This window comes from Bactrocera neohumeralis, unplaced genomic scaffold, assembly GCF_024586455.1.
Source record: "Bactrocera neohumeralis isolate Rockhampton unplaced genomic scaffold, APGP_CSIRO_Bneo_wtdbg2-racon-allhic-juicebox.fasta_v2 cluster10, whole genome shotgun sequence".
NCBI classification, from domain to species: Eukaryota; Metazoa; Arthropoda; class Insecta; order Diptera; family Tephritidae; genus Bactrocera; species Bactrocera neohumeralis.
The window spans coordinates 8,592,395-8,602,625 of record NW_026089623.1 but is presented as its reverse complement, the minus strand read 5'-3'; the positions used below and the strand labels follow the sequence as shown (position 1 = coordinate 8,602,625).

At 38.8% G+C, this 10,231-nt stretch overlaps 2 protein-coding genes across 2 annotated transcripts in view; one reads left to right on the top strand and one right to left on the bottom strand.

The window, feature by feature from the left end:
• LOC126765067 (alpha-methylacyl-CoA racemase) overlaps nt 1-10,231 on the top strand; it is a 129,729-nt gene that overhangs the window by 84,849 nt on the left and 34,649 nt on the right. The gene's annotated exons all lie outside the window — the stretch shown is intronic.
• On the bottom strand, nt 5,010-9,754 carry LOC126765078 (uncharacterized). Its single transcript, XM_050482689.1, has 3 exons — nt 8,883-9,754; nt 8,684-8,776; nt 5,010-8,599 (listed from the first exon to the last, which is right to left on the bottom strand). Exons 1-3 carry the CDS (start codon nt 9,111-9,113, stop codon nt 8,105-8,107), a joined length of 819 nt encoding a protein of 272 aa, XP_050338646.1. The 5' UTR covers nt 9,114-9,754; the 3' UTR covers nt 5,010-8,104.

Below are 10,231 nucleotides of genomic sequence, written 5' to 3'. Positions count from 1 at the left end.
AAATATTTATGTGGATACCAGTCCGAACATGTCGTATGGCGCAGGGAAATGAATGTAAGTGATAGAACTCGGCGAAATCACCGACAAGAGTGAAGGAACTCGATGAAAAAATATTTGTGTGGAGACCTATCCGAACGTGTCCTTTGGCGTAGGTGAATGAATGTGAGTGATAGCACTCGGCGAAATCAACGTCAAGAAGTGTGGCCGCAAGCCGATTTGCACCTTGCGCTGTGGCGCGCCGCATTTTCGCTCGTATCTCGGGAACGGTTCGTCCTACGGCCATGATCACATACCATTTCGGTGGCAAATGACGAGACAAATAACTTTTGTTTTATACATTTTGCCATGAGAGGCGTATTTCAGGCGCTAGGTAGATAATTTCACGATTTTAGGCGAATTTCCGAAATTTCAAGGCCGGAGTTGGGGTTGAAGATGCAATCCGATCTCAAAACAAAAAGTTGCATTGGAATCAGAAAGTATTAAAGCAACTTTTCCGCACTATTAGAAATCCCGAATCGAAAAAAGTCCGGAATCGACCCACCCTAATATACACAGTTTGTCATGGGCATTTTAACTTGTGAGTTATTTATAGTTAGTTTGATAAAAAATGTCAACAAAGCAGAAAAAATCATTGCAAATCAGATTAAATTTACGAAAAGACGGCAGCTGGCCGAAAAACGATAACTATAGAATCATATTTATGTTGTATGCGAACGCAGATGGTTCGCATAAATTGAAATCATTGATAACACTGGTAAACACTTGTCACATGAACGTTGTTATGATTTTTATTGATGTTGGTGTACCCTCATTTCTGACCTTTTATACGTTTCTTTGTTTACATAACTGCATTTAGTCGACTGTGTAACTATTCTGTTTGCTAAATTACATTTTATTAAATTAGTTGGATCGTAAATATGCCACGAAAGTGTTTGAACAACCCGGACAATTTTTGTTATGTGTGTGGAGAATTAACTTTTACATCTCAGCGTCGAAATTTCACATCACTAATTGAACAGCGCTATTTAGACTATTTTGGTTTTCCTGTGAGGAACCACGACAAATCCTGGATTCCACATAAATGTTGTGTAACGTGTGTGGGGCTCCTTGTAGGTTGGCTAAACAAGAACCTAGACATTTGTCATTTGCTATGCTAATGATTTGGATGGAACCAAAGAATCATGTAAGTGATTGTTATTTTTGTTTGATTCAAACAAAAGTTATTACTACCAAATCCAAACCCACTATTCAGTATCTAAACTTGTCTTCGGCCAAGAGACCCATCCTACATAGTGCCGAACTGCCTGTGCCGATGCCTCCAAATCGATCAAAAAGTGAGAATTCCAGTCCGAAATTTGTTATCAGTCAGTATAATAAGGTATCTGAAGATAATGACTCAAGTTATGAACCGTCAACTTCAAAAGTACCGCACTTATTAACACAACGTGATTTAAACGATTTAGTACGTGATTTAAATGTGTATAAGAAACATGCTGAGCTTTTGGGGTCTAGATTAAACGACTGGAATTTACCTTCTCGTGGTACAAAAACTTATCTGAAGGAGGTGATTTAGTCTATTATAATAACGTTTCTGTTGTGATGAATTTATTAAATTTCGAATATGATCCAAGTCACTGGCGACTGTTTATTGACTCTTCAAAGCAGTTTGAAAGCAGTGTTACTGCATAGAAATTTACGATGCCGGCCATATACTAGTGGGTATCAAACCCGCGAACTCACCCGTTGAATAGCGACGAAAGTGAAGTAGAGGGTTCCGACTTCAAGCGACGAGATAGCAATTGATGCGTATATGCGCGCGGATCTTAATCAAAAGAGAGCGGCGCCTAGTCCATCGGTCCCTTTTGTTATTTTTTGTGCGGTGTCCTCATGTGTGTTGAATTCGTGATGCGTTGGTGTGTGTGGGATGAAATGATGACGTGTGGAGTTGGTGTGTGTGCGATGAGAGGATGATGTGTGGAGTTGGTGTGTGTGCGATGAGAAGATGATGTGTTGAGTATGGTGTGTATGCGATGAGAGGATGATGTGTTGAGTATGGTGTGTATTGTGAGAGGTGTAGATGTATTATTTTGAGAGGGGGTCAGGTGCTCATTTAGCCACTGCATAACGGAAATAAACTTCCTTCAGTGCCGATTGCTCATGGTTCTAATATGAAAGAGACTTACGAAAATAAGAGATTTATACTTGAAAAAATTGAATACAGTAAACACCCTTGGAAAATTTGTGGTGATTTTAAAGTCATTGCACTTTTTTTACTACAGCTTGGTTATACGAAATTTTGCTGTTTTATTTGTGAATGGGACAGTAAAGACAGAAAAAGTCAGTATACAAAGAAAGTGTGGCCCAAGCGTGAATCACTAACTCCAGGCCATAAAAATGATCCTCTAGTGAACCCTGATGGCATGCTTTTACCATCGTTGCACATAAAGCTTGGCCTGATAAGAAATTTTGTAAAAGCTATGAATAAAGATAGAGATGGATTTTTATATCGAAAAGAGAAATTCCCTAAACTCAGCGAGGCGAAAATCAAAGAGGGAATATTTGTAGGCCCACAAATATGGCAATTGATTAAGGATAAGAGCTTTGAAGAAAAACTGAATGATCAGGAAAAACTCGATTGGAAATGTTTTGTGAATGTTGTTCAAAATTTTCTAAAATGAACTTATGATATCATTTAAAGCTTTGGGGTGTAATATGTTCTTGAAAATACATATGCTGGACTCTCATCTGGATTTCTTTCCGGCAAATTTGGGTGCTATGAGTGACGAACAAGGTGAGAGGTTCCATGAAGACATTTCCTTAATGGAGAACCGTTATCAAGGGAAATGGAGTCCAGGAATGCTAGCAGACTATTGTTGGAGACTTAAAAGGGACCTAACGGAAGTCAAAAATTTAAGAAAATCATAAGTATCTATTAGATATTAGGAAATAATTCTGTAAGTGTGGCTGACTTTTGTACTTTTTACGAAAATATATGCTTTGATGTCACAAGAAAACATGATGTGTACATATTTTTTTCATTGATATACATATTATTATTTGGTGGCTCTAGTATATTGAATGAAGAACCATTTATCAGGGAAAATATGCAACAACAGAAAGTGAGTTTTTTGGAAGCAGTTAAATGCATCAATACCTTGATAATGTGGTATGAAAACAATAATGCTGCAAATCAGATGTCACATCCTATTAATTTGTTTACAAAAATTGTCAGAAGCTATTACACAAAAGGAAAGAAACAAATAAGTCTCTACCGCTTCTTTAAACCAGCGCTTACAAATTAATATGTACATGTGTATGTACTTGTACAATGTAAAAAAGTACAAACTAAATCTAAGTTTCTATTTTGTTACAAGTAAAAGTGAGTTCCGCAAATAAATTGAACTATTATATTACCAAAGTTATGTTCATTTCCAAGTTTTTTTCAAATTCGAAAACTCTTTGGAAAAGTTAATATTTCGGAATAGAAAAACACTCTTGGGACATTTTGGTTAACTTTTTCGCGATTCTACTGCACTAAATGTAATACCGGTGAGTCTGTTCCAATTAATCCTATTAAAGTGAAAACTCTTCATAGTTTCTCAATAGAAAACTCAAAAAAAATAGTATCAATATTAGATATTCTCCTTACATCTTTTGAAACTGATGCATTAGAAGAATTTGATATGCTCCTGGACGTCTAGGGACTCAGAACAGAAAATAATGCAACAAAATGAAAGTACTAACTCAATATTATTATTATTTAATTATTATTATCTGTACAATTCACCCATTTGGACAGTTGCTAAAAATTGACCGAAGAACAAAGGAAACCTAAGAAAGGTTGTCGACTTTCAAAACGCTCAAACTATTACTGATAGATACCCCATACCTGATGAAGCTATGACTATACAAAATCTTGGTAATGCAAAAATATGTACAACTTTAGATTTGGAATCTGGAGAAAACAAAACTTAGTGTAAATGAAGCCGAGTATGAATTTCTTCGCATGCCTTTTGGACGGAAAAATGCTCCGTCAATTTTTCAAAGATATATAGATGATATCTTCAGACCATATATTGGCAAGTTTGCGCGTGTCTATACAGACGATGTTCTCATTTACCCTTCTACTCCCGAAGAGCATATCGAGTACATATGTACGTATAATTATAATTATAAATGCACTTCATTAAGCTAACATGAAGATTTCTAATGAAAAGTCGTACTTCTTTCAAGACTCTGTAGAATATTTGGGACACATAATGAAATACAATAAAATCGCTGTCGATCCAGCAAAAATACAAGCTATAAAAGATTTTCCCACTCCTACATCACTGAAGGAGCTCAGATCTTTTCTAGGTCTCGCAAGTTATTATCGAAAATGCATAAGAAATTTTGCAGCCATTGTTAAACCATTTACCACCTTTTTCAAAGGAGGCAATGGTGGCATTTCAAAGAATCAAAGCGCAATAATTAAAATCAAATTAGATGAACCTGCAATAGCCGCATTAAGTCGAATAAAAGAAGAACTTCAAGCTCAGGTTGAGCTTTTCCAACCGAATTTCAGCAAACCTTTTGAATGAACCACAGACGCTGGTAATTTTGAAATAGCAGCTGTATTATCGTAAAATAAATGAAAAAGAGTTACTCGCAATTGTGTGGGCCTTACAGAAAAAATTACAAAACTAAAAAAATGAAAAAACTTCATTCAACAATACGGCGCTAAAATCAGTTACAAACCTGGAGGTTTTGTTGCTGATGCACTTTCCCGTCAACAAATTAATAACATATCTAATTCTGATAATTCCCAACATTTAGCACAATGCTCTCCTATACAAAAAATTTAAAGTGTAAAACAACCACTAAATTGCTTTAAAAATTAAATCGTTACAAAACAATCAAATGTAAACCCCACTGTTGATTTCGAGTAAGTTCCACGCACTCACCGTTCGGAAAATGATATATGTAAATAAGCAACACACAATTTCGCAAGAAATTTTACAAAATATTTTTTATTATATCCGCAAGAACTTTATATACAAATTAAATTAAATCGTATTATAAACGGCGGATGGTCGCACAATATGCAAAAGTTGGAATTCGGTATTAGCAGAACACGGCTTTTCGATGGCGGATCGCAAAAAAAGTGACGAACGTAGTTATGAGTGATGTGGGTTGTAGGTTATGTCGAGGTGAGTGTGGTGAATGTAGCGTGTTAGTGACGTATATTTTAATGCGGTGAATGTAGAGTATTATTAATGCGGGATTATTGCTGTGGTTAGGTGTTTGGTGTTGAAATGGCGCTTGCGGATTATATGTTGTGTGGGACAGGGAACTAAGGATCATTTAGCCATCCCGACCCCCCTAGGCGAATATTTCAGCCTAGGAGTCGTTGCAGTTGCTGGAGTGTGGCTACAACGGTGCTGAGGCCTGAGTTGTGGCGCGGACGCGGCCTTTGTTGCTGGCGTCGTGTCGACGTCCCATTCTGTGGCCGCCAGATACGGTATGATGATGTGGTTGGCTGTCGACGGAATCATGCACCACGGCTTATTAGCGGTCGTCGTACTGCGCCGCGGTGGTGGCCACCAGAATGTTGACCGATGTCATGTCTGGTGGTCCGGTGCAGCATGGTATGATGAGGCCACATACTAATCTCTAACACAGGTTTTCCGGTGTACACTCCTGGGTGTTGGCGTCGGAACGGGTGGCATGTCTGCATCCATGTTAATCTGTTTGGAAGAGTGCTATTTGAATTATACATTTGTTGAATAGAGTGGAAATGGGTGTGGCTGCCACGTTGTGTGGCATAAGTGGGTCGTCAAGTTGATCGACCATTTAGGTTAATTTGTTTGTTATTTTTAAATATTTATTATATCTGGTTTATTTGAGGGTTTTATCGTTTTCGTTTCAAAGGTACTGGCGGTCGGTAAAAAGCATAGTTTAACGAGCGGTCTTGTAAACATTCTTGCTTGCGTACGGAGATCGACTACGCGAGTATGACCGTCGGAAAAGTTTCTTTATGCGGCCGAGCCGCCAACCGGTGGAGGAGAAGCATTAGTCACGAATCAGGTCACAATCTCCAATCCTTGGCGCATTTTCTGCAGTTGAGAACGATTTTAGTTAATAATGTTGTGAATTCCTCATAATGAAATTTGTAGCTGCTTGCTACAATTCAAACTCTTTAAAGCTGATTCCCATAAACCAACCACTTGAAGAGCACTTGGGGTATAAATTGCCAATTGATACCTTGGGGGTGTACTTTTGTACGATTTCAGGTGACACTTGTTTAAAGAAATCCACAAACTGTTTTTCTGTGGCTCGTGGAGCTCCAATAAATGTTTTGCCATTATCGCTCATGATTTTTGATGGGAAGCCACGTCGAGCGACGAAGCGAGCAAATGCCGCGAGAAAAACCTCTGTCGTCAGATTAGTACATAGCTCAAGCTGTACTGCCTTTGTAGTGAAACATACAAAGACAGCCAAATAGCCTTTCATGAGAGTGGGAGACCTTAGGGAGCGTTCAAGTATTACGTAACGCAATTTTTGAAGATTTTTCACCACTCACCACCCCCCTCCCCCCTTGTAATGGACCTCCTCCTCTTGAAACGTCACATAACAATTAATTTTTATAATTTGCCCTAAAATCGCAAAAAGTTATAGTTTTTATCTTTGGTTTTAATTTAATTGCCTTTGCGGTCTATTGAAAACAATACGATTAAAATTACTGCTCCTCTGTCCACGGGTTTGCTAGCCACTCAGATTCTTTCATCACTGGCATCTGGAGTGCATACAAGGACGGTTCTGGAATTGTTAAGCCAATGGCATCAAATTCGTCTTCATCGAGCCAGTCAGCATCCTCAGACGATGTTTCATAACTACGCAGCAAGGCGCTGCGGCCGTACTCTAGTTTCACAATAGTCTTGGACAGTCTTGCCATGCACGTAACGACAGTGCATTTGAACACTCTTGTGAGATGTGAAACAGATCCCACAGGTGGGACATACTTTTTTCTTTAAGTCGGATTGTACAGATAAACAAAAGAAGTCGTAAGGCATCTGCTTAAACCCTTCTAGAGGAGGTGACAGATCAAGGGACAACCTCACAAGAAGTGGTGAAAACTTGGATGTTCCTTTGTCTAGCAAACTGGGTACTACAAGCTTGCTTGGGGTTTGAAGTATGAAGATGAGAACCAAAATGTTCATGAGGCAGAATGACGCCTGCCAGTCGTTTGCTGAGGGGAGCCATGCGACGCTCAACTCGGTTATATGCGCTCCGCCCAGGAGCATTAGTCGCTATAAACAGGGCGTCCAAGTTGTATTTTTTAAAGTGTTCAATCGCAAAGTTTTTGGCTTTGCGATAACGCGCGTTTTCGTCCGGCCCACCATCTACAAAGATGATGATCACTGGCTTCACGGTGTTCAATTCTGTCATCATTAAGGGTTTGAATGAAGGTTTTGATAAAAGTGATTCCAAACCTTAAGCATGGGTGTTCGCTGTGGAGGATGCATGTTTCCCGCTTCTTATGGATATGTATGTCGGCCCGCTGTACCCAACAGCTTCTTCCTTACCGAAATTGTTAGGTTCCACGTTGACGGCGGCATATACAGAAGGAATAAGTTTGTGCCGTTCTGCCACGACCCAGTCATGATCAGGTAAAAGTATTCTGTATTCCATATGCATTAAAAGAGGGCTTGACTTTTCACTGCCAGTAAACCTATTGGTACACGTGCCTTATCGTCTTGTGAGAGAACGAATATTTGCTGCGGTCCCAGAAGCGATTTGAGAGATTCCAATGACCTGATTGTAGCAATGCAAAATTCCCCGACCTCGTGCTTTTTGTGCATCTCGGTCTGTGGTCTTGCTAACTTTACGGGTACGGTACGTACGTGCCTTCTTCCCTCTGGAGTGTTAGAAACGCGTGGGAGTAAATGAAGATATATGCCGCTTCGAGAAATTTTGAATCCCATTAACAACAGCCTCTCATGCAGGTCGGACAGAGTGAGACAACTCCTAATCATCTCTGTTCGGCGGCGTTCATCAGCAGCGCTGCCATGAATGGCAATATTAATTATGGTCTCTAGCTCTAGGAGAGTAGGTTGCGAGTCAACTAAGGGGGCTGTCCAGAGCTAGTTCGAGGTTGTGCTGCAGGAGGATTGTTTCTCTGACGTTCAGTTTTCTCCAGTTTTTCTTTGGCTCGAAATTTTTTTGCACGCTTAGCAGAGTCTCTTTTTTTCTTTAAACATATTTCTTCTTCTTTTAACACTTTGCGTAGCTTTTTGATTTCGTCGTGAACATCATCTTTGGCTATTCCAGTATCCCTTGCTTCAGTAAGAACATTTATTCTCTGTTGCAGAAGACTAATTTTTTTCATAAGAGTATCTTGAGCCGGCTTGCTTGTAACATTTTTAGTGAAGCCCGAATCAATCAAAGTCGTGTGTGGTTCCGTAGAAGGTGTCTGCACAATTTCCTCATCAGTATTTTGACTTTGTTCATCGTGGGTATCGCTCATCTTTCGTTTAACGGCAGTGCTTTTATGCCCAGTGACTTCGACAATCGATTCCATATGAGATGAACACGTGGATGAAGCTACAACATCCGAATCCTATAGAAATCAAGAGGTTAACATTAGAAATAGGTAATATTGACACATGCGATAAAAAGGAACATAATATACAGGAAGATGCACCTGTTTTTGTTGAAGAGCAATTGAAGTCGACGGAACCTTGGGCCTTAGCGTGCCTGGGCGTGGTGCTGGCGTGCTTGATGTTTTCATAGGTAGCTAGAAATAAATAATACTTATGAACTTATGACCACTTTTTGAAAAATCAAGATTTGTATCACATATTGTAATACTTGTCATAATTACGTTTGAGAAGTAAACTTACCTGTGTAATATAACAAAGCATTGTTGCTTTCTTCTTCGTGGCCTTCACCTTCAACTGTCGTATAACATCATTTATATGTTCTATAAACTTTTCTTTATTTTTTAGTTTTTCTTTAGCCATTTTCCAAATATCGATGGCATTTTTTTGACACAGTTGCGCTGGCAAGTTAGCATGAGATCCTCTATAGGCCCAGAACAGCTGATGATACAAAACTCCCTCTTTTGAAGACATTACAGTATTCGAACACTATGAAACACCGACTACAGAAAACAGCTTCTGCATAAACACTAATGAATACTGACAACAAAAACTACATTAATTTTTTTTTTATTCAAGTTAAATTTACAATCTGTCTTAATGTTAATAGACAATAAGTAAATGTGCTGTTAAGGTACAAACAAATTGTGAGTGTTTTTTCTAAAAATTGATCAAGGTTAGTTGTTTTTACAGCATCAGCATACTAGGCCATGTTGTTTGTTTTGCTGTTGAAAAATAAATTTTGTTTTTGCAAATTTGTGGATTCTGTGGCATTATAAACAAGCGGGCTCTCCATCGTGCGTGCTTTGCTAGCATTATATTTGGTTTTCAGTGACTGGTGTACTTGACACCCGCGATAGTTAGCTGGATGTTCGTGCTGGCAGTTTGCGCATTTGGCAGGAGCATTTCTGTCTTTGGTACATTCGGTAGTGTTGTGATTAGAGCCGCATTTAACACAAGCATTAGATTTGTTACAATAACTTTTCGTGTGCCCAAACTCTTGACATCTGTGACATTGGACAATGGAATTAGTTTGCTTTGGTGGTACCACCTGAACGACTGCATTAACTAAGTATCTGATGTCATAAATGTTTTTGTTGTTCTTAGCTGGTTCAATATCGACGAAAAATAAGAGGAGTGGGCGTTTGTCTGCACGGCTTGTAATGTTGCTGACTCTTCTTACACGATTTCAGATGTAGGATGAAGATTTTTAATCACTACCCGAAAAGATCGCTCTTGCTTGATCTGGTATGTGTGAAATTCCATATTCTTTTCATTCAAATATTTAACAAGAGAGCGGTAAGCTTCAATTGCTTTTGTAGTTATTCTTGTTTGTCCATCTGCTTGTGTTTTGTAGTAGAAATTAGCTTTGTTTATGACTTTGGAGAAAGCAAGAACCATTCCACTAATATTTGACACATTTGGTATTATGATTGGCGGTGGTCTGTTTGCTGATTCAACGCTCACTTCTTCGTTACTATTGGTTACATTGTTGTCATTGTTGTTGTCGCTTTCCTTATTACTAAGTATCTCAAACCGGTTTTCGTTGTTGTTGTCAGTATCGATATCCACTCTGGTTAGTTTTCGAGAAG

What these genes read in the sequence shown, in the direction of transcription:
- LOC126765078 (XM_050482689.1), bottom strand. Translation starts at nt 9,113, where the DNA reads ATGTCTTCAAAAGAGGGAGTTTTGTATCATCAGCTGTTCTGGGCCTAT. An exon ending in TGCTTTGTTATATTACACAG is followed by an intron (nt 8,777 to 8,882) that starts GTAAGTTTACTT and finishes ATTTATTTCTAG; the next exon opens with CTACCTATGAAAACATCAAG. An exon ending in TTGCTCTTCAACAAAAACAG is followed by an intron (nt 8,600 to 8,683) that starts GTGCATCTTCCT and finishes TGATTTCTATAG; the next exon opens with GATTCGGATGTTGTAGCTTC.